At 64.3% G+C, this 26,889-nt stretch overlaps 2 protein-coding genes and 1 long non-coding RNA gene across 6 annotated transcripts in view; 2 read left to right on the forward strand and 1 right to left on the reverse strand.

Annotated features, from left to right (window-relative positions):
- IRF7 (interferon regulatory factor 7) overlaps positions 1–8,896 on the forward strand; it is an 11,171-nt gene extending 2,275 nt beyond the window's left edge. The window contains exons 1-10 of one of the 4 annotated variants that reach the window (XM_074274650.1): positions 1–399; positions 1,149–1,215; positions 1,325–1,487; positions 1,571–1,781; positions 1,869–1,948; positions 2,209–2,404; positions 3,755–3,877; positions 7,225–7,614; positions 7,688–7,803; positions 7,915–8,896. The exon at positions 1–399 is cut by the window's left edge and continues 2,275 nt beyond it. In XM_074274650.1, coding sequence (XP_074130751.1) covers positions 1,196–1,215; positions 1,325–1,487; positions 1,571–1,781; positions 1,869–1,948; positions 2,209–2,404; positions 3,755–3,877; positions 7,225–7,614; positions 7,688–7,803; positions 7,915–8,073 — 1,458 coding nt within the window. In that variant the 5' untranslated portion in view covers positions 1–399; positions 1,149–1,195 and the 3' untranslated portion in view covers positions 8,074–8,896. Of the gene's footprint in view, positions 400–445; positions 1,216–1,324; positions 1,488–1,570; positions 1,782–1,868; positions 1,949–2,208; positions 2,405–3,754; positions 3,878–7,224; positions 7,615–7,687; positions 7,804–7,914 lie in introns of those variants that run through there. The other 3 variants (XM_074274649.1, XM_074274651.1, XM_074274652.1) reach the window with 3 other exon arrangements.
- Positions 8,897–9,032: 136 nt separating this feature from the next.
- PHRF1 (PHD and ring finger domains 1) lies at positions 9,033–20,970 on the reverse strand. Its single transcript, XM_074274657.1, is given in 23 exon segments — positions 9,033–9,267; positions 9,359–9,487; positions 9,576–9,836; positions 10,050–10,201; positions 10,666–11,944; positions 11,946–12,592; positions 12,595–12,844; positions 12,846–12,955; positions 12,958–13,232; positions 13,234–13,432; positions 13,892–14,046; positions 17,084–17,203; positions 17,806–17,993; positions 18,204–18,331; positions 18,483–18,612; positions 18,718–18,893; positions 18,983–19,095; positions 19,337–19,458; positions 19,529–19,612; positions 19,700–19,917; positions 19,986–20,087; positions 20,183–20,288; positions 20,548–20,970. Coding segments are annotated over 22 exon segments (5,064 nt in total). The 5' UTR covers positions 20,268–20,288; positions 20,548–20,970; the 3' UTR covers positions 9,033–9,126.
- Positions 20,971–21,244: 274 nt separating this feature from the next.
- LOC141546706 (uncharacterized) lies at positions 21,245–25,815 on the forward strand. The gene is made up of 2 exons (XR_012483401.1): positions 21,245–21,542; positions 25,458–25,815. It is a non-coding gene; the product is annotated as an uncharacterized LOC141546706 (long non-coding RNA).
- Positions 25,816–26,889: the final 1,074 nt, after the last annotated feature.

The following is a 26,889-nucleotide window of genomic DNA, read 5'->3' on the forward strand; positions in this document are numbered from 1 at the left end:
GAGAGGAAAGAGAAACAGAGACAGAGACTGAGAGACAGAGAAACAGAGACAGACCGACATAGAGGAGACAAGACAGAGAGGAAAGAGAAACAGAGACAGAGACTGAGAGACAGAGAAACAGGTAAAAGAAATAAAGAGATTGAAAGGACAGAAAAACGGACACATTCAGAGACAGACACCCCTCTTTCCCACTCCGGATCTCTCCCACCCCTTCCACCTTTGGGGCACGTGACTTCTGGGAGGCCGGGGCCCAGAACCGTTTCTTATGCCCGGGGGTACTTCCTCCTTCTGGGCCGAGTTGGGGGGGGGGGTGGCGAAGCGCCACCCCCAGGGGAGTCCTATAAAAGCAGGAGAGTGGCAGGACTCCAATGAAACAAATTTCCTGCTTCCAGGCTGCAGGTCCTGAGACTGGGAGCAAAGGGAGGAGGGGCCAGAGAGGGAGAGACTGGGGGGAGGGAGAGAAAAGCAGAGATCCCACTGTCCCAGGGACCGAAGGACTGAAGGGGGGGGGGCACTGAGAGGCAAAAGGTGGGAAGGAGCTAAGAGGAGTCCCAGCTGGGGATGGGTTCTGGGCCAGGGCCGGGCTTCCTCCCAGGCTCCTCCCTGACTCATCCGGCTCAGCCTTTCCCTTTGGGTCTGGGCAAGTACCAAAGCCAGCCTGGGGAGGGGGCTGAGGGAGTGGGGAGGGGGCCGAGGAGTGGGGAGGCGGCCGGGGAGGGGGGAGGGAAGGGACTCGGCCGGCTGTTCCCCGGGGAGACTGGGGGACCTCCGCCAATCCCCGGGGCCGGCCCGGCGTGGCCGCCTTGATGCCCTGGGCCGCAGCTGGGCCGGGTGTCAGGAAGCTTCCTGCCATCTCTCCCAGCCGCGGGGCTGGGCCTGCCTTCCGTGGTCCCTGAGCCTTCTCTTTTCTGGGCTGAATGGCCCTCCCTGTGCCCCATGGACTCCGGGGCCTCTCGGGAAGCTCTCTGCCACCTCCTTAAACTGTCCTTCCCACAACTGGGCCCAGTCTCCCAGAGCTCCGAGGCCGGAGGGGAGGGGGCAGGGCTGGGGGCCTGGCTCATGCAAGGGCAGCGCCCCGGCCTGGGCGAGACCCTGTCGTCCTCCTGGGCCACGTTGCCATTCCTGTCCCCTCGCCCTCTGCTCCGTAGGGCCCCGATCTGGAACAAGCTTGAACCCGGAGTATCTGTGAGTCACCATGGCCTTGGATGCCCAGAGGTAAGAGGCTCCATCGCTCGGAGCCCCCGGAAGAAGCGGGCCCCCGGCTCCCCCCCTGCCCGGCCCCCGCGGCCCCCCTGACCTGGGACTCCGATGCCCGTCCTTGCAGGGGGTCTCAGCGAGTGCTGTTTGGCGAATGGCTTCTGGGGGAGGTCAGCAGTGGGCGCTACCAGGGGCTGGGCTGGCTGGACGCCGCCCGCACCTGCTTCCGGGTGCCCTGGAAACACCTGTCTCGGAAGGACATCAGCGAAGACGATGCGAGCATCTTTAAGGTGGGGCCCGTGGGGGCCGGGCAGGGCTTGTGCCCGGGCGGCCGGGCTGCTCTGGCTCAGTTGCCACCCTTCGCTCCTGGCAGGCCTGGGCCATTGCTCGAGGTCGGTGGCGACCCAGCCCTGAGGGCAGCAGCCCCCAGCCCCCGGAGGTCTCAGAGCGCTCCCACTGGAAGACCAACTTCCGCTGCGCCCTGAAGAGCACCCAGCTGTTCACACTGGTGGAGGACAGGTCCTGGGACGAGCACGACCCCCACAAGGTGTTCACCCTCAGCCAGCCCTGGCCCTGGACAGCAGGTAGGTGGGGGGGCCTCCGGGGTCATCCCGGGAGGGGGCCGAGATATGGAGGGGACGCTCCCTCCCCCAACCTCTCGCCCTCTCCAGAAGTGGACAAGACCGCCCGGGAGGAGCGGCCGACGGGCGTCGGGCCTCTGGGCCCTGTGGTCGATGGCCCGATGACAAAGGTTCGTGGGACAAGTGGAGCCTGGAGCGCCCCTTTTTCTTCCTACCCCCGGGGCCGTCAAGAGATGCCGATGGCATGGGGAGGATCCCAGAGACCGGAGGCTGCGTCAAGTCCAGAGGAAGGGAGCCCGACCCCTCTGAGCAGCGTCCCGGCCCCCCCTTCTCCCCGGCCCCCCACTGCTCCCCACCCCCATTCTCCCGGCCCCCCACTGCTCCCCTCCCCCGGCCCCCACCCCCACACACGGCCCATGTCTCCTTCCAGCTGCAGGCCGGCCTCCGCGTGCTCTCTCTGGACGCCGCCGGTGAGGGGCCGGGGCCGGCGGGGAGGGAGGGCGGGGCTGCGGCCCGGCCCTGGTCCCCGAGCTCGGCCGCAGCCGTCCCCGGGCCCGACCTTCTCCAGCTGGCCCTGGCGCACAGTGAGCTGGCGGGCCTGGCGCAGGCCACTGACTCTTCCCCAGGTGAGCCCGGCCCAGGGTCAGCTGCGAGGGCGGCTCGGGGGAAGGGGGCTGCGGCCGGGAGCCCCCGATTTCTGAGCGGGGGTCACAGCTGTGAGAAAGGGGAAGCTGGTTTCTTCCGGGGCAGGAGCGAGGGCGGCCCTCAGCTGACAGGCCCGGGCTGGGAAAGGAGGAAGGGCTTGTCGCAGCCCCGGGCTGGCAGGGAAGGGAGACGGCCAGAGATGGGGGCGGGGAGTCCCGGTGCCGGGCCGGCCTCATGCGGGGCCCAGAACCGGGCCCGAGGGCGCGCGCCCCTTCTCCCCTCCCAGCAGAGCTCGGGAGAGAGCCTGAGGAAGCGGCCTCAGGTGGACAGCCCCGCCCCGAGCCCTGCCCCGGCCACCTGGGGGACCCGCCCCGAGCCCCGCCCTGAGCCACCTGGGGGACCCGCCCCGCCCATCTGGGGGACCCGCCCCGAGCCCCGCCCTGAGCCACCTGGGGGACCCGCCCCGAGCCCCGCCCCGCCCACCTGGGGGACCCGCCCTGAGCCACCTGGGGGACCCGCCCCGGGACCCGCCCCGAGCCACCTGGGGGACCCGCCCCGAGCCCCGCCCTGAGCCACCTGGGGGACCCGCCCCGAGCCCCGCCCCGCCCACCTGGGGGACCCGCCCTGAGCCACCTGGGGGACCCGCCCCGAGCCCCGCCCTGAGCCACCTGGGGGACCCGCCCTGAGCCACCTGGGGGACCCGCCCCGAGCCCCGCCCCGGCCACCTGGGGGACCCGCCCCGAGCCCCGCCCCGAGCCACCTGGGGGACCCGCCCCGAGCCCCGCCCTGAGCCACCTGGGGGACCCGCCCCGAGCCCCGCCCCGCCCACCTGGGGGACCCGCCCTGAGCCACCTGGGGGACCCGCCCCGGGACCCGCCCTGAGCCACCTGGGGGACCCGCCCCGAGCCCCGCCCTGAGCCACCTGGGGGACCCGCCCTGAGCCACCTGGGGGACCCGCCCCGAGCCCCGCCCCGGCCACCTGGGGGACCCGCCCCGAGCCCCGCCCTGAGCCACCTGGGGGACCCGCCCCGAGCCCCGCCCCGCCCATCTGGGGGACCCGCCCCGAGCCCCGCCCTGAGCCACCTGGGGGACCCGCCCCGAGCCCCGCCCTGAGCCACCTGGGGGACCCGCCCCGGGACCCGCCCCTCCCATCTGGGGGACCCGCCCCGAGCCCCGCCCTGAGCCACCTGGGGGACCCGCCCCGAGCCCCGCCCTACGGAGGAAGACCCAGGAAGGCTGGGATGTGGGGGCGCGTGGGGAGAGCCCGGTCCTGGGCCCCCTCTGTCCCTTCCCACCAGGAGGGCTCAGCCAGGCCCATTCCTGCCTCCTAGGGAAAGAGCCCGCTCCGAGTCTCAGCGAGGCCGGCCGCCCTCGGGATGGAGGCTTCTGTCCAGCTCCCCCGCTCCCTCTGAGCAGTGAGAAAGCGGAGGGGGGGGCGGGGGGCGGGCGTGTGTGTGAGTATGTGAGTGTGTCAGTGTATGTGTGAGTGTGTGTGTGTGCGTGTGTGCGCGTGTGTGTGTGTATGTGAGTGTGAGTGTGTGTGTGTATGTGAATGTGTCAGTGAGTGTGTGTGTGTGTGTGTGTATGTGTGTGTGTGAGTGTGTGTATGTGAATGTGTGTCAGTGTGTGTGTGCGTGTGTGTGTGCGTGCGTGTGTGTGTATGTGAGTGTGAGTGTGTGTGTATGTGAATGTGTGTCAGTGTGTGTGTGTCAGTGTGTGCGTGTGTGTGTGTGTATGTGAGTGTGAGTGTGTGTGTATGTGAGTGTGAGTCAGTGAGTGTGTGTGAGTGTGTGTATGTGAGTGTGTGAGTGTGTGTATGTGAATGTGTGTGTGTATGTGCGTGTGTGTCAGTGTGTGTGTGTGTGTATGTGTGTGTATGTGCGTGTGTGTCAGTGTGTGTGAGTGTGTGTGTGAATGTGTGATTGTGTGTGTGTGTGAGCGTGTGTCAGTGTATATGAGTGTGTGTGAATGTGTGAGTGTGTGTGTGATTGTATGTGTGTATGTGAGTGTGTATGTGTGTGAGTGTGTGTATGTGAGTGTGTGTGTATGTGTGTGTGTGTGTCAGTGTGTGTGTGTGTGAGTGTGTGTATGTGTGTGTGTGAGTGTGTGTATGTGCGTGTGTGTGAGCGTGTGTCAGTGTGTGTGAGTGTGTATGTGTGTGTATGTGCGTATGTGAGTCAGTGTGTGTGTGTGTGTGAATGTGTGATTGTGTGTGTGTGTGTGTGAGCGTGTGTCAGTGTATATGAGTGTGTGTGTGAATGTGTGTGTGTGTGATTGTATGTGTGTGTATGTGAGTGTGTGTCAGTGTGTGTGAGTGTGTGTGTGTGAATGTGTGATTGTGTGTGTGTGTGAGCGTGTGTCAGTGTATATGAGTGTGTGTGAATGTGTGAGTGTGTGTGTGATTGTATGTGTGTATGTGAGTGTGTGTATGTGAGTGTGTGTGTATGTGTGTGTGTGTGTCAGTGTGTGTGTGTGTGAGTGTGTGTATGTGTGAGTGTGTGTATGTGCGTGTGTGTGAGCGTGTGTCAGTGTGTGTGAGTGTGTATGTGTGTGTATGTGCGTATGTGAGTCAGTGTGTGTGTGTGTGTGTGAATGTGTGATTGTGTGTGTGTGTGTGTGAGCGTGTGTCAGTGTATATGAGTGTGTGTGTGAATGTGTGTGTGTGTGATTGTATGTGTGTGTATGTGAGTGTGTGTATGTGTGTGTGAGTGTGTGTATGTGAATGTGTGTGTATGTGAGTGTGTGTGTCAGTGTGTGTGTGTGTATGTGAATGTGTATGTGCGTGTGTGTGAGCGTGTGTGTCAGTGTGAGTGTGTGTATGTGTGTGTATGTGCGTATGTGAGTCAGTGTGTGTGAGTGTGTGTGTGAATGTGTGATTGTGTGTGTGTGTGAGCGTGTGTCAGTGTATATGAGTGTGTGTGTGAGTGTGTGAGTGTGTGTGTGATTCTGTGTATGTGTGTATGTGTGTATATATGAATGTGTGATTGTGTGTGTGTGACCGTGTGTGTGTGTATGTTTATGTGTGTGTGTGAGCGTGTGTGTGTGTATGTGTATGTGTGTGTGAGCGTGTGTGTGATTGTGTGTATGTGTGTGTATATGAATGTGTGATTGTGTGTGTGTGTGAATGTGTGATTGTGTGTGTGTGTGAGCGTGTGTCAGTGTATATGAGTGTGTGTGTGAGTGTGTGAGTGTGTGTGTGTGATTGTATGTGTGTATGTGCATGAGTCAGTGTGTGTGAATGTGTGAGTGTGTGTGTGAATGTGTGATTGTGTGTGTGTGTGAGCGTGTGTCAGTGTATATAAGTGTGTGTGTGAGTGTGTGAGTGTGTGTGTGATTCTGTGTATGTGTGTATGTGTGTATATATGAATGTGTGATTGTGTGTGTGTGACCGTGTGTGTGTGTATGTTTATGTGTGTGTGTGAGCGTGTGTGTGTGTATGTGTATGTGTGTGTGAGCGTGTGTGTGATTGTGTGTATGTGTGTGTATATGAATGTGTGATTGTGTGTGTGTGAGCGTGTGTCAGTGTATATGAGTGTGTGTGAATGTGTGAGTGTGTGTATGTGAGTGTGTGTGTCAGTGTGTGTGTGAGTGTGTGTGTATGTGAATGTGTATGTGCGTGTGTGTGAGCGTGTGTGTCAGTGTGAGTGTATGTGTGTGTATGTGCGTATGTGAGTCAGTGTGTGTGATTGTGTGTGTGTGTGTGAGCGTGTCAGTGTATATGAGTGTGTGTATGTGAGTGTGTGATTGTGTGTGTGTGTGTATGTGAGTGTGTGTATGTGAATGTGTGATTGTGTGTGTGTGTGTGAGCGTGTGTCAGTGTATATGAGTGTGTGTGAATGTGTGAGTGTGTGTGTGAGTGTGTGTGTATGTAAGTGTGTATGTGAGTGTGTGTGTATGTGAATGTGTGATTGTGTGTATGTGAGTGTGTGATTGTGTGTGTGATTGTATGTGTGTATGTGCATGAGTCAGTGTGTGTGAATGTGTGAGTGTGTGTGTGAATGTGTGATTGTGTGTGTGTGTGAGCGTGTGTCAGTGTATATAAGTGTGTGTGTGAGTGTGTGAGTGTGTGTGTGATTCTGTGTATGTGTGTATGTGTGTATATATGAATGTGTGATTGTGTGTGTGTGACCGTGTGTGTGTGTATGTTTATGTGTGTGTGTGAGCGTGTGTGTGTGTATGTGTATGTGTGTGTGAGCGTGTGTGTGATTGTGTGTATGTGTGTGTATATGAATGTGTGATTGTGTGTGTGAGCGTGTGTCAGTGTATATGAGTGTGTGTGAATGTGTGAGTGTGTGTATGTGAGTGTGTGTGTCAGTGTGTGTGTGAGTGTGTGTGTATGTGAATGTGTATGTGCGTGTGTGTGAGCGTGTGTGTCAGTGTGAGTGTATGTGTGTGTATGTGCGTATGTGAGTCAGTGTGTGTGATTGTGTGTGTGTGTGTGAGCGTGTCAGTGTATATGAGTGTGTGTATGTGAGTGTGTGATTGTGTGTGTGTGTGTATGTGAGTGTGTGTATGTGAATGTGTGATTGTGTGTGTGTGTGTGAGCGTGTGTCAGTGTATATGAGTGTGTGTGAATGTGTGAGTGTGTGTGTGAGTGTGTGTGTATGTAAGTGTGTATGTGAGTGTGTGTGTATGTGAATGTGTGATTGTGTGTATGTGAGTGTGTGATTGTGTGTGTGTATCTGTGAGCGGGCCTGCATCTCGGGTGGAGCCCCTCCCCCTTCCCCAGGCCCTTCCCTCTCTCCGCAGGTTCCCTCCCTAGGCCTCTCCCCCACCCTCAGGCCCCTCCCTCCCTCCCCAGGCTCCCTCCCCACGGGCTTGGACGTGACCATCCTGTACAAGGGCCAGGTGGTGGGGCAGGCGGCCGTGGCCCAGGCCAGCTGCCTCTTAGTGGCCGGCGGGCCCCGCGCGCCCCCCGCGGCCCCCCAACTCGTGGCCTTGCCCAGCCCGGAGGCGCTGCGGCTGGCCGACCGGAAGCAAGCGCATTACACGGAGCTGCTGAGGCAGCACACGGAGCCGGGGCTGCAGCTGCAGCTGTGGGGGCAGGGCCTCTGGGCCAAGCGGATGGGCAGGTGCAAGGTGTACTGGGAGCGCGGCGGCCTCCTGGCGGCCTCGGAGACTCCGCCCCCGCCCCGCCTGCTCCCCAGGAACGAGGCCACGCCCATCTTCGACTTCTCAGTCTTCCGGCAGGGTCAGTGCTAGTCCCGGGCCCTTGGGGTCTCCCCCTTCCTTCCCGCCCCCGGCTCACAGCAGCTTTCTCCTAGAGCTGGCCGAGTACAGGGACCAGAGGCGGCGCACGTCCCCCGACTACACCATCTACCTGGGCTTTGGCCAGACCCTGTCCAGGCGGCCCGTGGAGAAGAACCTCATCCTGGTGAAGGTGGGGGGTTCGTATTGGGGAAGGTGGGCCCCTCTGGCCCACTTCAAGCCCCAGGGGGCGGTGCAAAAGCCTGCGCCAGCTCCCCCCTCAGGTGTCTCCCTCCCCTCCCAGGTGGTGCCCCGAATCTGCCAGCTGTGCCATGAGGCCGTTCAACGGCAGGAAGGCGTGTCCTCCCTGGACAGCGGCGGCCTCAGCCTGCAGGTCTCCAACAGCCTCAGCCTCTACGAAGTGCTGGAAAACTTCCTCATGGAGACCGAATACCCGGCCTAGATGTGCTGCCCTTGCCCGGGGGAGGGCGGCACCGGGACTGGCTGAGCTCCAGGGGCCCGAAGCCTGCGGGGGGCAGCCGTCCCACTCCTTCCTGTCCGGCACAGGCCCAGCGCCTCCTATCCTAGCCAAGTGGGCAGCGGCTCCTTCTCGCCTCTCACATAAAATAAAAACTCTTCTGCCTTTGGGCCTCCTCAGTCACGCCGTGTGTGTTCGTCCCCTGGCCCCCATGTCCTCCCCCCTCCGACCCCCCCCAACACCGAGCCCTCGGCCTGTGCACCCCTCCACTCTTCGGGCCACCTGCCCACTGGTGTCTGCACCTGCGTCTCCATCCCCCTGGCTCCCTGCAGGCTCGGCCTCTAAGGGTCTGGGGTGGGGAGCAGAGTCCCAGGAACCCGACCTGAGCCTGCTGCTGGGCTCCGCCGCGCCCCCACTCTCCCCCACCTCACCGAGAAGGAAGACAAAACAACGCGAACGCTTTAAAGCCACCAAACTCTACTCAAAAAATACAAAATGTTCTCAAACAGACGTTAGCCGCACACGTGGCTGGCGTGGCGCTCCCGGAGGAGCCGGGGAAGGGACGGACGCTGCCCGCACCCGTTTTCCTCAGGAAAGGGGCCCCCAATTCACCAACAGGAAACGTAATCGGAACAAGAAGACAAGTCTCCTACACGGGGGAGGGGACGGCGGGGGTGGCCCAGCCCTTCCTGCCGTCCGGCGTCCACTCCGCGTGGACCGGCTCAAGGCCGCCCATTTCAAGTATGAAATCGATTCCGGTTTCTAAAGACAATCCATGTTTCGATAAATTAGAACACAATGAAAACAGTGTCTAGAGAATATAGAGTTACTGTATATATATATATATATATATATAGCTATGTATATATATATAAAAAGCCGCCCCTTGCACACCAGGACCGGGACGGGGCCCAGACCAAAGGAAACCCCGAGAACGGCGGCGGTGCTTTCATCAGCCCAGAATTTAATGGCGGTCGCTGCGGGGTGTGTGCTTGCAGGCGGGGGGAGGGGGGAGGGGGCTGCCATCCCGGCCCGGCCTCAGTTCTCCACGTCGTGCTGCTCCTCCTCGGCCTCCAGAGGCTTCTTGTGCTTCCGCATGTGCTTGTACTTCTCCACGTAGGCCTTGACCAGGTTCGCCACCTTCATGGGGTTGATCTCCCCGCTCTTGCTATGACAGATCTGGGGGGAGCCACCCCGGGGCCGGTGGTCAGCTGGCCTGGCCCAGCGGCCCCGGCCCGCCCCCACGCCCGCCGCCCGGCCCCCCCTTCACCTTCTGCACGGCCTTGCGCAGGATGTCCTTGTACTCGTCCTTGGTGATCTCCCGCTTCTGGTAGAAGGGTTTGATGGCCAGCTTGACTTCCTCCACAGCGCGCTCTTGTACGTGCAGTTTCTTCATGTACTACGGGAGGATGGCGCAGACCGTGGGCATGGGGGGTAGGGGACCCTGCCCTGGCCCCGCTCCTCCCCACCCAGGCCCCCCGACTCACCTCTTCGTTTTTTGTCCTCTCGGCCGCCGGCTTGGCCGCCGCCACCTTCTCCTCCCCGTCTCCCGCGCCTGGCGCCTGAGCGCTGGGTTCCGAGGCTGCGGCCAGCACGGTTGGCTCCGGGGTCAGGCTATGTCCTGCCCCGCAGCCCACGAGAGGCAGGCTGCCCTGCATGATAAACTGCACGGTGGGCTGGCTGACTGGGGCATAGGGCGGCACGCTTGGGGGCAGAGTCGGGGGCAGAGGCATGTTGGGGCTGTAAACCTGCACAGACACACCCCCCCGCCCCACCACTGTCAGAGCGCCAGTTCCTGGCCGGCCCCGCCGCCCCCCCCCCCCCCAGACCCCGGTGGCGCCTGGCATGCCGACGATGAGATGAGAGCCGCGGGTGGGGCGGGATGGGCGGTGGGTGGGATGGCGGCCCCCGAGGATGGAGTGGGATGCTGCCCGCGGCCCTTCCCCAGAGCGGACACCAACCTGAGCACAATCTAGGTCGGGAAACATGGGCTCTGCGACCATGTAATTGGTGGGAGGAGGCTCACGGGACTGCACCTGATTTAGGCCGGGGTCCGAATCCTCCGCTTTCCAGGCCCCTTCCAGAGATCGCGGCAGCTTGTGGAGTGGCGGCCCTGCAGAGGGAGGGAGCCAGAAAGCAGCGCTGCTGAGGAAGCCGGGCCAGGACCGTCGGAGCAGGATCCAGGTCTGGCCTCGGTCACTTCCTCGCCGCGGGGACGCCAGCCGGCTCGAGACCCGAGAGTCTGGCCCCGCCAGCAGTGGCTTTTGGGGACCTGGTCCCCTCCTCCTTGTGTCATTCTGCCGTCAGCCGGGGGGAAGGGGGAGTGAGGAAGGGAACAGACGTGGCCCCCGAGGGTGAAGTGAGGATGGGAGGCCAGGATTCTGAGTCTGAGAAGGAAGGAAGCGAGAGGGAAGAGACGGGAAGCGGCCCCGAACGCCGGCCTGGCCGGGTCCTGTGGGTTGGGGAGACTGGCCAAGAAGGGCCCTCCCTGCGCTCCGGAGACGAGAGCTCCCTGGGGGGCCTCCACCTGCCCCCTCCGCGCCCAGCCCGCCCCCCCCCCCCGCCCCCGGTCCTTACTTGGCCCGGGCTCGGGGCCCGCCACGCTGTCCTCTTCCTCCCGGAGGTTCCAAGTCACCCTCTTCACCAAAGCTTTAGATTTCAGCAAGGGGATTTGGGAAATGACTTCCATTTCAGACTCGACGGCCTCACTGATCTCTTCTCTGACCACAGGGCCCTCCCCCACCTGGTTCTCCGGGGCACCCTGGGAGGGCGGGGCCTCGCCCGGGGGGCCCTCCAAGGGAGCTGGAGGCTCTGGGGGGGCCTCCGACTTGGCGCTGGCAGCATCCCCCAGGCTCCCACTGCACTGGGCACTGGCCACAGGCAGAGCCAGGGGCAGCAGGAGGCCCCTCTCTGGGGATGAGTCTGTGCTCTCTGGGGAAGGGGGGGAGCTCATGTCATCCAACTGAATAAAGACAGCGTCACTGGAGAAGTCATCAAACACGTGCTCCGCCTCCACAGTCTCCCCATAGTCGAGGTCATCGGCTGTGACCGCCACGGGTGCCTCGGGTCGGCCTGGGGCTGCAGGGGGCGTCTCTTCTGCAGCCGGGGGGTCCTGTGGTGGCTCCGTGGGGCTGGGAGGGGCCTGGCCAGGGGCCGGTGCTTTGGGCTCCTCCTGCGGGGCCACGGGAGACGCGTCTTTCTCGGGCTGCTTCTTGTCCCGAGAGCGGGAGCGAGAGCGCGAGCGGGGCCGCTTCTCTCTGGACCTGGCCCTCTTGTGTTCACGGGACCTGGAGGCGGAAGGCGAGCGGGACCTCCATTTCCTCCTCTCCCTCGACCGTGAGCGGGAGCTCCGGCGGTCCCGGGGACGGGAGCTCCGCTCCTTCTTCTCGTAGCGCTCGAAGCTCTTCTGCCTGCGGTGCTTGTGCCTGCGCGCTCGGTCGGTGCTGCTGGACCGCGAGCCCTCTCGGCCCCGGGCCCGCGAGCCCGACCGCCGCCTCCTCTTCTTGCGGCTCTCACAGACTTCATATGAGGAGCTGCCGGGGGTACAGGAGCGCGAGCGCGACTTCCTGCGGTCCCGGGACCAGGGCCCCTTCCTCTTCTCCTTGCTCTTCTCCTTGGCTCTCTTCTTCTTGGCTCTGTCGTGGCTGCTGGATCGGTCGCTGGACGACCGTCGCGTCTTGGCCTTGACCCGGTGCTTTTTGGCGTAATCCTCTTCCACGGACCAGGAGGTGGAGCGTGAGCTTCTCTCCCGGGAGTGAGACCGTGAGCGAGAGCGGGACCGCGTCTTCTTGCGCTCCTTGCCGGAGGCTTTTTTCCGCTTGGCTTTCTTGCGGCTGCGCGAGCTCGAGTTGGACCCATGACCGGGACGGGGAAGTGAATCTCCACAATCCTGTGGGTGGTGGCGGCCCGGTCTGTCGTCGTCCTCCTCCTCCTCCTCCTCCTCCTCCCTCGGGCGAGGCTGGCTCAATGGTCACGCATGTCACGGTCCGCTCCTCCGCATCAAAGAAAGTGCTGCGCCGCTCACGACGCCCGTTCGGCCTCCAGGGACTCCCGCTCTGACAGTCGTCGCCGGACTGTGGTGGAGGCACAGGGACTCCTCCCAGTCTCCTCCTCCTCCTCCTCCTCCTCCACCTCTTCTCCAGATCAGAGGCGCCGGTGGTGACCCGCTCGGGATGGCTCGAGGAAGGCCCATCAGACGGATCAGAACCTGAGCCAAAGATATTCTCGACTGTGTACGAGGTCACGCAGCGGACGGTCTGGAAGGTCGGCACCTTCGGGCTGTCCACGGAGATGGTGCGGGTGATCTCGGAGGGCAGGAGCCCTGCACCGAGCCTTTCGGGGCTGCTGCTGGGGGAGCTAGAGTCGGACCCCGTGGGGTCAAAGGGATCGTAGATCTCGCTTTTGATCTGCTTGGTTTTCTTGATAGAGAAGAGGGGCGAAGGGTTCTCCTTACGCTGGACTTTATTGTCAACCGGCCGGAAAGTGTTACAGAAGCCAGGTTCGGGAGTCGGCTGGCATGGGCCGTGTTTCCAGGGATGTTAATTCGAAAGCTCTCAAATGAGGAGCCTAGACCCTTGCCTCGGGATGGCCCGAAAGCAGCCAGGCTGCTGTGGGAGCCTGGACCGCTAGCACTGGCACAGGAGCCACCACCGCTGCCACTACCTGAATGTGTCTTAGGCTCCTGGGAATCACGGCTGCCCGGTTTGCTCTCCCCATGGCCCCCTCGGGCAGGCTGGCCGCTGCCCTCCCGCCCAGTTCAGCCGGTTGATGCAGGAGCTGGGGATGTCCGCGCCGCGGGCACCGGTGGGCATGGCATCCACGTGTCCGTCGCTGCCAGCGCGGCCTTCTCGTCTCATCTTTGGTATTCTGGAAGCTCGGAGATATCGATCCTGCGGGGAGCTGCCGGGAGGGGCTGTCCTATTGCTGTCCTACTCAAAGCCTTAGGGGACTCAGACGTCACTGCCACGGGACGCTTGTTGTCTCCATGAAGCGGGAGCGTTCCGTTGGGTTTCAAACCCAGCCTGTTCCTATTTGCCAAGTTCTGCGTCTGAACTGGGCGAGGAGTCATTGAATATTCTAATTTCACAGTTGCCCTTCTGGGCTCACTCGGGGAAGAGGTCACAGACTTCTCTGACCCCCTAAGGCAGGAAGAGGAGGAAGGAGAGAGCATGCTGGCGGGGGGGCCCCCCAGATGAGTTTGAGCCCAAATGCTCAGAGACATCTGAACTGAGGCGCGCCACGGAAGTCCCTGACTGCAAGGTCCTGGCCTGGACACCAGCCCTGCTCCTGGTCTCTCCATCTTCCCGGTTCTTAGCAGCTGAGCTTCTCTGCAAGGAAATCGGGGCTGAAAAAGAGAAGATGCCAAGGGGGCCGTTGACCACTCACTCGTCCGCTCGAAAGCACATCCTCCCTCACTACCGAAATCCACTTTTCTCGTGTTCGCTCTCAACTCTGAGCGCTGTCCCTTTGTGCCAGGACAGGACGCCCTTCCCCAGGGGTCCTCTAGGCAGGGGACCGCCACACAGAGTCAGGCAAGCGATCCGACACGTGTCCTCTGAGCCTGGACTACAACTTGTTCCACAAAGAAAAGCCTAACATCCTCATCGCTTTCTCTAGCTTCGGCACACTTGCGACTCTCTCCCACCCCTCCCAAGCGATTTCAGTCGCGTTTGTCGGCGGCAATCCCTGCCTTCGGAGGGTCCTTGAGCTGTGCCTTGGCTGCACAAGGCAGCTAGGACGGCCCCCAGCCTAATTTCCATTCCAACTGACCAAGGGTGACCAGCTGTGCTAGCGAGGGCCTTACCTGCCTTGCGGGCTGTGAGAGAACCGTCTCGATTGATGACCACGTCGGAGCCGCTCATCATTAAGAGATTCTGCCCAGACAGGATGCTCCCCAAGAGGTCCGGGACAGGAGCCACCTCCACATCTTGTTCAGGAACCGAAGCAGGAACGCTCCTCCTGAACCAGGAAGACAGACAAGAAGTTACGCTTGCTGGTGCCGACGCCCTGGGAATGCACGCGGCAGCTGGGCCGCATTAAAGCCTTGGGGCACGACCCCAAAGCTGGAGCAACCCCTACGTGACCAGCCGGGACAAGGACGATTTGGACCGAGACCAGCACAGCCCCCCGGGGAGCCCGATGGCGAAGGCCCTCTCCCCAGCTCATCCCAAACGCACGAGAAGTCACACGAGCCCGGACGATCTGCCTCCCACAACTCAGGCAGCCCTCGGGAGCCGGCTTACTGACGGGACGGTTTGTTTCTAAGTGACCCCACATGGGCAAAGTCAAAGGGGGCTCATCTGAAAGCCCAGGGCGAGAGAGGGGGACGGCGCTACAGCGACAAGCTGTGGAAGTGGCTCCAGGGCAAAGGCTGAGGCGGGGCTTCAAGGTGCCAAGAAACAACTAGTCCTTCCTTTTCCTATGCTCCCTTCACACCCGGGACCCTTCAGAGCTCATCCATCTGGCATTATCTGCGTGTCATTTCCCCATTGGGCTGAGGGCCCTGGAGGGGGGGGGGGCCTCAGATTTGGTCCTTGTGTGGGGTCCCAGAACGCCGTGGGTGCCTAATTAATGCTTGAGCTTTCTCCACATCAGAGCAGTCCTTCCCCATGCTGACTGCCTTCCTCTGGGTTCTCGCCAGCTTCCCCAACATCCTTTCTATACAGCGGTGCCAGGGCAACCCACTGTGAGCCTCTCTGGCCCCTCCTGGACCGCGGCCCGCCACAGGCCAACTCCCGGCTAGCCCAGCCTGTCTCTCTTTGCACAGGTGGGGCTGGTCTTTGAAAGCCAAAGTCAGGCCTTTGCATTAGACCTTGCGTTCGCCCAGAGGCCCGTCTGCGGCCAGAAGGAAGCGCCTCTCTTGGACTGCCAGCTCAGTTCCCATCGCGGCGCTCGGGAAAAGCTTGCCGAGAAAGTGCCCGGAGTTTGGCCTCCCGAGATCTCCCCGGGTGGCCCTGTCAGAGCCAGGCTGGGGGAAGGGGAGGATGGTGAACGAGAATGGGCCCTTAGTCAACGAGGAACTGGTCGCACAAGGAGCAGCTTCTCCCTCCACTGGGGAAGCGGGCAAGGAGACAGGGCCCACGTGCCGGCCCAGTCACAGGAGACAGACGTCCTCTCAGCCAGGGAGGAAGAGGAACTTCGCGGCGGCTTCAGCAGAGAACCTGGGGCCCCCTTCCACCACGGGACACTTTCCGGGGACTATCCGGGCGCCTGTCCCAGGGGGCAACACGCCACCCCCCCAGCTCGCCACTTCCTTGGGTACTTAGGGGCTGGATCCGGGTCAGGGTCCCGCATCTTTCCTAGGGCACTTGGCTCAATCAGGCTGCAGGAGGGCGCCAGCCTCCAACGCATTCCTTATCTGCGGTGCTACTCCCGGATTCGGTTCGTCCAGCTCAGCCTCATTGGGGCGAGGGAAGCAAAGATGGATGAAGTCCAAGAGGAGGTCCAGCCCGCGGGCCAAAGAAGGCCCGGCCCAGAGGCCCTGCGCTCAAGCTCTGTGCAGTTGGGAGTCAGGGTTGATGTCTGCCCACGTTCTTCTGGGTCAGCCCCTGCTCCATTCCCTTGGTAGGGGCTCTCCCATGCGATCCCCTTGCCCCATGCCGTGCTCCTGAGAAGCTGAGGGGGGGTGGGGGCACCGCTCATCATGCCTCGGGACGTGGCAGAGCTCTGTTCACAGGAAAAGTCCGAGGGCACCGTGCCCACCTGGATGGCTGGTGCAGAACCAGGTTCAGGGATGCTGCCAGGCCAGACCTTGTCAATACCAGCGTCCAAAGGGCTAAGGGCCGTGGGGATGTTTGTGGTCAGCGCGTCCGACAGAGAAAGGTGGTGAGGGGAAGGACAGCTCCTGCTCTCCAGGGAACGGCAGGGGAGGTGCAGCTCTCGGCACTGCTCGCCCGCCTCTCTGGCTTCCAAGGACGGGGGGCTGCGACGCTCCCTGATCCACTCGGCCCTTCCTGCCCACTCTTGCCTGTCCTTTCAGATACTCCTCTGCCATCCAGGGCAGCAGCTCTAGGGCCCCCAGGGCCTGCTCTACCAGCCCCAGCTGGCTACCAGGAGTGGAGAAGTGTCCCTATCCCCCAGCGCGGAGGTCCGAGGCCCAGAGACTTCACAGACCCTAAATCCACCCCAGCCATTGGGGCGACTGTATCTGTTCTCGCTCGCTCATCGGGGGGCAAGGGCCCTGGTCAGGGAGGCTGGTGCTGAGCATTAAGTTCTCAACAGAAGCCAAAGCACGCAAGTCCGGGTCCCCCTCAGCCAGCCCCAGTGGCCAGCGGGGCCCTGCCAGAGGTGCCGACTGCTCTGGGCCAGGCCTCGGGTGCTTCCCGACTCACGACGACCTTTGTTCCCCAAGAGGAGGGATGCAGAGGACAGAAGATCCCCCGGAAGACACCGCTCAGAGGGTGGAGGACAGCCACCCCTCCCCCTCATCCCCCACGCTTGCTAGCGTTACTCAGTAGCCCTGACCGAGCCTGCACATAGGTAGGTCCGAGTTCAGATCTGCCTTGGACGTCTTCCTTCTCCCCCCTTCCCTGGTTCCGGAGTCCTCGGGACTCTTCCCTCTCTCCCACCCTGTCTGGTTCAGCTCCACAGCGTCTCCCCCAGGAGACCGTCAACCCCGTAGGACCCCTCCCCGCCCAGAAGTCTGACTTCTGCCTGCCTCCAGACCAGGAGCACGTCCACCCACCCAATGCAGTGAACTCCAGGGACGACTCCCTGCCGCCCCCTCCTCTGATCCCGTGCCCCCGGCATCTGGCGGCTCCTGAGCTTCTCCATTTGCCTCCGGGTTTTGGAGCCTTTCCCTCCTCCATTCCTAGCACACCGACCTCCGACATGCTACGGGAAGGCCGGGGCCTCCTCCGTTTCTGACTCGTCCCCCTTCCGACGGTGAGCGTCTCATCTCTTTGTAGCAGGGGCTTGGCACAGTGCCTGGCACTAGTTTCCCGGCAGCCCCTGGCAGGGTTCTGGGGAGGCCCGCCTCCCTTCTTCCCACCCTCACCTGGAAAGTCCCACAGGAACGGGCCTCGCCACGGGCTGATGAGATCGGAGGGCAGACTGCGAGAGGATCCGCCTCTTGGTGCTCAGGGGAGACGCTCGGTTTGCCGGGAGCTCTTCGCCACTGGAAGCACGAGGGACAGAAGCGGCGGGCGGCCCGATTAACTGAGGAGGGGACTCGGGCTCCATCCCACAGGAGCAGGATCCCCTTCCGTGGGCCGGGCTCTCGCCTCTTCTCGTCCTCAGAGGTCGCAGCCTCAGGACCCCGCGGGGCAGCCCCTCGATGCCACTCCCCGCTTCCTGGCTAGTAAACCAAGGGGGAGGATGGGGGCTGCCTAGTCTTTGGCCCCCCAGCTTTAACCTGTCTCCAGCCAGGCGGTTCACAAAAACATGGAAGGGAGCAGGAAAGGCCACTCAGAGACTCAACCCGGGGCCCTGAAGGAGGAAGAGGACGGGCCCAGAGACACCGGGAGGAGTCACCAGGGACACAGAGGCAGAGCTGCCCTCGATGCCGGCTCTGAGACTCCAATGCCCTCGCCAACATCCTCCCCCCGAGACCCTCACCCGCACCGCTGGCACTTCTGGCCTCTCACCGTGGGTCACAGCCAGGAAGGGCCAAGGCCCAGCCCAGAACCACCGCACAGCTGAGGGCTGCCTGACGCCCTACCCCCGGCCTCCCCAGCCAAGGTCACGGTGGGGGAAGGGGCGCCCGGGGCCCGCCCGTACCTGTCATAGGGGTCCAGCTCGTAGGGGTCTCCAAACAGAGACAAGGAGGCCGCTCCGATGTCCGCGCGCATGAACCCCAGCGAGGGCTCCACGGGCTTGTACACGGAAGGGATGGAGGCTCCGCGCAGCGGCTTCCCGAGGCCCAGGGTCCTGGCGAGGCGAGAACGCGCCGTGATGTCAGTTTTGACCTGAGCCGTGAAGCAGAAGGAAAAGCAAAGCGGTTGTCAGCGCCCAAAGCGGGCCCCAGCCTGGGGGGTGGGGACCTCGTCCTCCCTCAGCCCAGGTCACAGGCCTCAAGCTCCGGCCCCCGCCACAGGCGGGCCAAGGGCTGCTCCTCTGGAGACCAGAAGTCACGCCGCCAGGACCAAGGCCTCTCCGCCGGGGGGAGGAGCCCGTACCCGCTTCCTCTGCCCCTTCCTCTTCTTCACTCGGGACTTGCGCCTCTTGGGCCGCGCCCCCGAAGCCTTGCTCCTCGCAGACAACTTGGACGCCGCTCTCTTTCTTCCAGACGCTTTCTTCCTCCTCCCTGGAGAAAGGACGCGAAGGCGGGTTCGAGGCACGCCCTGGACCCCCCCGAGCCCCGGGAGCCACGATGCCCTTGGGGGTCCAGCGGGGGGCGCCCCGAGGCTGCTGGGGTGGGGTGCGGGAGCTTTCCCTCCCAGGCCCCCTCCCCTTGCCTGCTTTTCTCTTCCTCCTGACTGGCGCCCGGGGAGCGAGAGGCCGGCGGTACACGGCGGTGCTCAGTCCGGAGGCCACAGCTTCGATGGTTTCGTCCAGGAGGGACGACATGAGGTACCTGGGCACCCGCTAGACGGAGCGAGACAGGCGCCGTCGGGGGGGGCCCCCAGGCTGCAGGCCCAGGCGTCCCCCACGTCCGCGACTCCCCGACGGCCTCCCGCTCCCCGGGCCCACCTGGATCCTCCGGGCCGTGGAGATGCGGTTGCGGTTCACGGTGGCCCTCACCCTCTCGCTCTGGCGCGTCCTGGCGATGGCGCGGGTCCGGCCCGCGGTGGGGCGGAGCCGGCTGGTGGTAGGGACCACGTCGACCAGGAGCAGGGCCACCTCCTCCTCGCTCACGGGCTCCGCGTCTGGGGGGAGAGCGGCTGTCACGGCCCGCCCTCGCGCAGGTCCCCAGGCCCGCCCCTCCTCCCCCGGGCGGCCGGGGCCCCGAGATTACCGGCGGCGGCGGCGGGGGGCGCCGCGGGGGCAGCCGTGGCCACGCACTCGGGACAAAACCACTCGTCGACGGGCACCTCGCTCAGGGAGGGGTTCAGACATTCCATGTGGTACCTGCGCGGTGGAACGAGGCCGTGTCGCGGCGCGCTCCCCGGAGACCCGCGAGGGACCGCCCCGGGCCGAGGGTCAGCGCAGCCCCCGGAGGCCGAGGACTCCTCTGGGTAGCTGCAGAAAACTGGGAAGAACCCCGACTCTGCGCTCCCGGGCGAACCTCCCCCGAGACCCGCACCCGCCGCGGCTCCGGCCCCAGAGGAGGGTCCCGCCCGCGCCCCTGCCGCCCCGCGCCCGCCCTCACCCGGCGTCGCAGCCGTCGCACAGCAGCAGGCGGTCCTCGCGGTCGCTGCGGCCGCACACCTCGCAGAAGGTGGGGTCCTCCTCCTCCTCGGCCTGCGCGGCCTTCTGGCTCTCCACGGGAACCTGCGGGAGACGCGGTGTCGGGGGGCGCCCTGCGCGGCCCGGGGGGGGCGGGGGCTCCCGCGCCACTCACCTTTTTCAAGACTTTGCCGCCAAACTGGGCCCGGATGCAAATCCACTTGAAGAGGATGCGGTCCACGGGGCAGGAGTTGGCGTTCTGGGGAGGCAGGGGGGGCGGTCAGGCCGGCCGGGTCAGCCCCCCCCCGCCCCCCCCCCCCCCCCCCCCCCCGCGCTGCCCGCCTACCTTGGACCACTCCACGATGCAGTCGAGGCAGAAGTAGTGCGCGCAGTTCTCGGGGGTGCCCACGGCCTGGCCCCGGAAGGCGTTGAGGCAGATGGGGCAGTTCTCGGCGTCCTCGTCCGAGCTCGGGGCCCCCCCGGCCGAGGGGTCCGGCCGGGCCTTGGGGGACTCCGGGGAGGCGTCCTCGTCCCCAGAGGCGCTGTCCTCGGCGCTGTCCCAGTCTGCGGAAGGACCGGCGTCAGCGGCGCCCGATCCCCCTCCCCCCGCCCCTCCCGGGACCCCTCCTCACCCGAGCCTTCCTCGGCATCCTCCTCCTCCTCCTCCTCCTCCTCCTCGCTGCCAGAGTCCTCCTCCTCCGAGTCGCAGCTGGGCCCCAGGTCGCTGCTGTCATCTGGACGGACAGGGGGCTCAGGGACCACCCCGCCCCCCCCAGACCCGGTGCCCCTCCCCCAGACCGGCCCCTCTCCCGCCCCTCCCCCGCCTCACCGGCCTCGCTGACCACCGGGACTCGGCCCCTGGCTCGGGCCCCCGCGCTCCTGCTGACCAACTCGTCCTGACTGTCCTCGTCCATGACTGGACATGGGGGGCGGGGCTGGGGGGGAGCGCGGCCTGAGCTGGGGGCCCGGCGCCGCGCCCCCGCCCCCCTTGCTGCCCTCCCCCAGGGCAGGGCGGCCGTGGGCGGAGCCCCCCGGCCCGGGTTCCAGTCCCGCTTCCCGTCCCCCTCCGGACCCGGCTCCCCGCCCCCAGCGCGAGCCAGTGGAGCAGCCGCGGCCTCCGGGCGCCCGCCGGGCCGGTCGGGGCTCCCTCCGAGGAGGACCGGCGGGGCCACGCGCGCGGAGGCCGGCACTCACCGACCGGGCGCTGCTCCTGCTCCGCTCTGCCCCAGCTACGGCTCGTCTTCGGCTCCGACTCCCACTCGGCCCCGCTCCGGCTCCGGCCCAGCGCTCGCTACCGAACTAGGCCCCAGATGCGGCCGCCCAGACCCCCGCCGTCGCCGTCGCCGTCGCCGTCGCCGCCAGCGCGCTCCCGACCCGGAAGGACACTGGCCCCACTTCCGGGGGCGTCCCCCGCCTTCGCCACCCGTTGGGCAGATCCATAAAAACGACGGAGGGGGAGAGGCGCGGAGAAACAGCAAAGGCCGCGGTGTCTCCGGCCGGATGCGAGGAGAGGGCGCCCGGGCTTTGCCGTAATTACCCGGTTTATGGAGAAGAGTCACGATGAGGGATTCCACAAGGAAGCGTCAAACCTCAAAGATACGGTCTTCGATGGCTCCCCCTCTTCCTGGCAGAATGGTCCGAACCCCGCGGCGTCTCCCTCCTCTAAATGGTACGGCCCATCTCATCTGCCTCTATTCCCCTAGGAGGAATGGCACCGGCCGCTTCGCGTTCTCCCCGCCCCCCCTTCCGTGCTGGGCTGGCGCATGCGCAGAGGCGAGGGGCAGGGTAGCCGCTGGGTGCTAGGAGCGAGATTTTTCCCTTTCCTGAGGAGGGGAGGGAGGCAGAGAGTGGGGGAAGGAGCCAGGGGTGGGGCTCGCGGGGAGGCTTTTAGTTTAGAGGGGCCTGGGGAAGGGATGGGGAGGGATTCCCGTCCGTGCCGCCCCCTTGGTTCTGCCTTCCTGTGGTCCGTTCCCAGCCACCAGAATTTATTAGGCGCCTGTGGAGCCCCCTGGAAAGGGGCTGACCGTTCTCCAACGGAGAAGGGGCCGGACCCCCTCTGGAGTCGCAGGTGGAGGCGGAAGGCTGGCCCAGCTGATGCATTGTGGGTGCAGCTGTCAGGGGCCCCGGAGGAGGATGACAAATGATGGAGGCGGCTAGGGGGCCAGAGGACAGAGCCTGCCCTCGGGAAGGTGAGGGGTTCTGGACTCCAAGTCCAGTCTTGTGAGCACTCGCAGTCCCCCGTGACTTGGGGCCAGGCCCTGAGCCGCCCCCAGACTGGAATGCCCCCCTCACTTCTGCCCCCTGGCCTCTCCCAGACTCGGCTCAGCTCCCACCTTCTGCTTGCCTCCCTTCCTGGTCCTTCCTCCCCTCCCCCCCTCTTTCACTGCACAGATCAACTGACCTCAATCAACCAGCATCTATTGAGCACCTAGTGTTTGCCAGAGGCAGCTAAGCGTTACAGGAGACGAGAGTGCTAGGCCTGAGGTCGGGCAGTGTGATCCTGGGCAGTCACATAACCGCCTGCCTCGGTGCCCCCCTCTGTAAAAGAGCTGGAGAAGGCAACCCGGTCGTCTCTTTGCCAAGAAAACCCCAAACGGGGTCGTAGAGAGTTGGACACGACTAATGCGAACGGAGAGCGCGGCTACTTGTCAGGTGCAGAGATGGGCGTCCCTGCCCTGGGGCAGCTTCTTTTGCACTGCTGGAAGATGCCCTGGGCCTCCGCACTGCCGGGATTCTCCTTGGGCAGCTGGCGGGCTGAGAGGCTGGGGAAGGTCCCTAAGCATTTATTAGGCACTTGCTGTGTACAGGCACTGTGCTAAATGGGAGCAAACCCAGAAAAGCCCGCATGAAGGCCGTCCTCACTGCTGGGGCAGCTGGTCACCCCCCCCTTCATCTGGCCCTTCAGAGCTGCAGAAGGGATGGACGCAGCGGCCCTCGCTGGGAGCCTCACTTTCCTTCTCTGAGCTTGGAGAAAGAATGGCTTCGTTTTGAGCCTCTTGGAAGTGTTCTACCGACAGTCCGGAGGGCGCTGGGAGGCGCTGGCGAGCCCCACTTATGCGGGAAGCGAATGTGCGCCTGGCTCTGGGGCCGGAGGGGGCCGTTTTTCTGGAAGCTCCCCTGTGGGGGAGAACCCCAGCCTTTGGGGAGAAGGCGAAGCCCGGGGTGGCGCCAGCCCCTGTAATGGGATCACGTGAGGGGCCCCAAGGCCCAGAAGCAGAGGGGGGGGGATCCTCCTCACTCCGCGAGGGACCGGAACCCCACAGCGGAAGCTGCGGTCCGCTTGTCCGAGAGAGAACCAGAGTCACCACGAGGGCTCGGGCAGGAGCTGGACGCCCATTTGGGGCATGGAGACTGGGGGGGGGGCTCTGAGGGGAGGGGCGGCCTGGCTCCTCTCCGGCTCCAGCCCTCGGGTGCCCGGCTGCCCAGATGCGAGACTGCCTGAGAAGGGCGATGCCCATGGGGTTCCCATCTTGGACCCTCTCGGGCTGCTCTGTGGCTGGCCCTTTTCTGGGAGCCTCGGCTAAATGCCTTGGAGGGGTCCTCGGAGGCCTAGATGCCCCGCCCCGGGCATTGCCAGTGGGGACAAGAGACGGGAGCCTTGAATGCCAGGCCAAATGCGCGCTGACTGACGTCCCTAGATGTAATCGGCTTGCTGGAAACGTAAGGGGGCTGGGGAGGCCGGAGATGCTGGGCGCTGAGGGGCGGGGATGGGACAGCGGTAGTGAAGGCTGGAAAAGGGCCAGGAGGAGGAGCAAGAACTAAGGGCTGGGTAAGCAAAGGCGGAGGCGGAGTCACACTGACGGCGGACCGCTCCTAGTGCTCTGGCGCCCCAGCGCGGCCGCCCAGGGGTACTACGTCGGCTCTCCGCCCGACCTCAGCAGGATAGGGGAGAGTGGCGCGCGCACCGTGGAGCTGAGGGCGGGGCCCGGCTGCGTGCGCGGCGCCGGTGGCTACGTGCCCAACGACCCCGTCCTCATGGCCCTGCGTAGCCGTCGGGTGAGGTCCATACCACTGCACTAACTAGGGGGAAGCCTGTTCTCCCTCACCTTCCCCACCTCTGCCTGGATGGGGCCTGCGAACCTTCCCTACTTTCGTGTCTCCGTTTGCAATCATTTTAGGGTGCGCATTAAGGTCAGGCGATTGCAGGGGGTGGACTCACTCTAGAGTCTGCTCCCCCATCTCTGAGAAAATGGTTTCCCCCAGAAGGAAGACGTGCAGAAACGAACGCGCCGCGCGGCCCTCGGCCGGGGCACTGGGGCCTACCACCCTTGCGGGTCCCAGAGGCCACGCCCTGTCTCTCGCTCATTGGCTACATCTGCAGCGGGGCGGGCTTAGCCCGACTTCCTATTGGCTGGAAGGCTAGCGGGTAATTTGCAAAGGGGCGTGGCCTGTGGGGCGGGGCGGAAGGCTGGGTAAGCGGGGCGGCGGCGGTGGCGGAGCGCGGGCTGGCGGGGTCGGGGCTGGGAGGCCTGGGGGCCCGAGGGGGGTATCTCGGGGCCCGGGGGCCAGGGAGACGTTGGTCCCCGGCCGACCCAGCCCCGGCGGCTCGGGTCCGGCCTTGGGAAAGTCCACGGCGGCGCCAGGGGGAGTGGGGCCGCCGCAGCCGAGCCCCCCAGAGCGGAGCCGGGCTTCCAGGATGTACGAGCCGGGCTCGGACTTGGAGCTCTGAACTCCAGCGCCCCAGCTCGGACGCTCGCTCTTGCACCCCGGAGGCGGGGAGGGTGGGGGAGGGCGGGGTGCAGGCGGGGGACTCGGGCTCCAGCTCTTGGGCTCTAGTTTCTGCGCTCGCCCTGCCAGCCTTGGGCTCCGGACTCCAGCGCTCGGGCTGGGGTTTGCCTTGGGCGCTTCACGGTGCGAGAGCTTCGGCTCCGGACTCCAGCGCTCCGAGCCGCCAGGCATGAGCTCCGGGCTCTAGTTCCAGGGCTCGGGCTGTCTCCTGCGCTGCGCTGGGCCAGGCTTGGGCGTCGGGCTCCGGCACCGGCGCTCGGGCTCTAGCGCTCAACCTTGGATTCGTCTCCTGTGCCGCCGTGCCGGGCTCGGGCTCCGGGCTCCAGCGCTTGGGCTCGGGCTCGTCTCCTGTGTTCGGCGGCGGTGCCGGTGCTTGGGCTGCAGGCTCCAGCCCCAGAGTTCTGCGCTCCACTGGCGCCAGGTTTGGGCTCCCGGCTCCTCCGGATTCGTCTCCTGCCCTCCGCGGTACTAGGGCTTGAGCTCCAGGACTCGGGCCGTCTCCTGCGTTTCCCGGTGCCGGTGCTTGGCTTTCAAGTTTCATCTCAGGGCTCGAGGCTCCGTCTCCTGCGTCCTGGGTGCCAGACTTGAGCTTCGGGGTCTAATCGCTTGAGTTTCAGTGCTTGGGTTCCGGCTTTGAGCGGCCGCCGGCCCTTGGGTTCTACTCTCCAGCCTCGAGGGCTTTGCTTCGGGTTATCTCTGGCATCCAGGTGTGGGCTCCGGGCTCCGGGCTCCTGGCTTTGGTCACGAAATTCCAGTCTCCGGTCGCAGGGGAGCCACTGACTAACGCACATTGTGCTGAGGGACCCACTGTGCGTGTGACAGCGGCTACCATGCAGCCGGCCCACCACGGACTGCAGAAGTGGCCAGCTTCTCCCGAGCGGTGGAACATCTGAGCATCCCTGCGCTCTCCTGGTGGCCTTTCCTGGGCTCCCTGCTGGGGCTGGGGAGGGGGGAGCAGGAGTGATTCCGTTCTCTTTGGGCTCCATCCACTGCTTGTCCCTTGCCTGCTGCCTCTGCCTTTAGCTGTGAAAAAGGGGAGGAGCCGGATTCCCCCCTCCAGGCAGCAGCCCCAGAGCCGCTTGGCTGAAGGCCCCCAGACAGGAGCTCCCACATCGGGCTGCTTTCTCCTGTCCCGTCCTGTCCCAGAAGTGGCTTCTGACTTGGCCCAGTCAGTCACCGCTGCCCTTGGGTTTGGCCACTGGGACAGGGGGACAGGGGGCACTAGCTCCTTTCTGCCACAGTCGGGGAACTCCAGAAGCGAGGCCTCGGGGCTGTCGGGCCAGTTCCTGTGGATTCTGAGGCTTTCCCTTTTGCCTATCCTTAGCTGCACGGTAGTCCTAGGTACTGGGCGTTTCTTAACCCTTGTGTTCTTGCAGGATAAACTGGCTGAGATGGGAACCAACTGGGTGAAGGTGAAGTGCGGCGGTCCTGGGAGGTTCCAGCTGTCAGCGCACTCCCCTTGCCCCATCACGGCTCCATTTCCCTCCTCCTGGTTACCTCTAACTGGAAGGTGCCTGACGCCCACCTGCAAGACGGGGGTCAGGATCCCGGGAGGATGGAGGCCCTCCCAGGCTCCCCGAGTCCTCTCACAGAAAAGTGGCCCTTCAGCATCTCCTGGGAGCGGAGCCCTTTGGAAGGGCCGCAGTTGGGACTCTGGATTCCGGATCCGTGCTTCCCTTTGCTTGGGGAGGGTGACTGCTTCTCACACCGCCAATAAAGAGTTATCTAAGGGCAGTGCGCCACCGCTTGGTGTTTGTGCTTGACAGCCCGCGTTTGAACAAGTTGCATCCTGGGGGTGGGCGTCTCCTTGGCTGCCGAGGCCTCTTGGGCTCCTGGGTAGGAAGCTGGCGAGGGGCAGAGCCCAGGATGCCAGGAATCTGGGGTGGGGGGTGACCCGTAGGAGCGGAAAGGCCCTGAGCACTAGTGTTTTCCCGGCCTGTGGGCTGGAGACCAACGGTGCCCAGGATGGCCCCCACAGGGGGCCTGGGAAGTTGGAAACCGGCCCGTGGGGGTGCTGGGCTCCACAGCCACTGAGGTGGCTACCCAGGGGTCCACCTCTGATCCCAGCAGTCATTTGGCCTCCCAGGGCAGAGCCTTCCGGCTGTCAATGAAGGGCTCCGTTACCGGGGCAAGCACTGGCCTCTGCTGGCTGCGCTGCATAGATTCCGGCTGGGGCTGAATGGGGAGGCTCTTTGCTTTGGAGGCGGCCTTCCCTCGGGGCAGCCTGGTGCCCATTTGGGGTGCGAGGGGAAAGGAGCCGGAGGCAGGCAGGCTGTGGGCAAGGAAGGGGAGGACTGACCCGGGCCCGGCTCTCTGGGCTCAGGACGCAGAGCTACGCTCCCCCGTGCCCGGGGCTCAGGAATGTGGTATGGCCTGCAGGCGGGCCCTCACCAGCCAAACCAGTCCAGGCAGCCGGGTTCCTGCGCCCAGAAAGGGCCTCCCTGCAGGGGCTCTGGACTCCCAGGGCCGGGTTCCTGGTCCTCGGTGGCCTGGCCTAGCTGGTCTGTCCACTCCCCAGACACCTCGGCACTCCGTGCGCCCTGAAGTTGGCCCGTGAGTCAGCTTGCAAGATTCCGGAGAGAAGCTGAGGAACCAGACTGTTCCCCTGGCACCTCCCTGCCTGCCTGAGGAGGGCGGGGTGTGGCTCCGGCCAGGCTGGCTCACAGGAAGCAGGCCCCAGGCTGGAGGCTTCTTGGTCCTGGGAGGCCCCAGCCGCCTCACTGGTCTGGGTGGGGTGTATCGGGGAGGGGGAGAGGAGGCGGGCCATTAACTAGACACAAGGAGAAGGCCGGCTCTTGCCGGGGTGAG

The sequence above is a fragment of the Sminthopsis crassicaudata genome, chromosome 6 (genome assembly GCF_048593235.1).
Source record: "Sminthopsis crassicaudata isolate SCR6 chromosome 6, ASM4859323v1, whole genome shotgun sequence".
NCBI classification, from domain to species: Eukaryota; Metazoa; Chordata; class Mammalia; order Dasyuromorphia; family Dasyuridae; genus Sminthopsis; species Sminthopsis crassicaudata.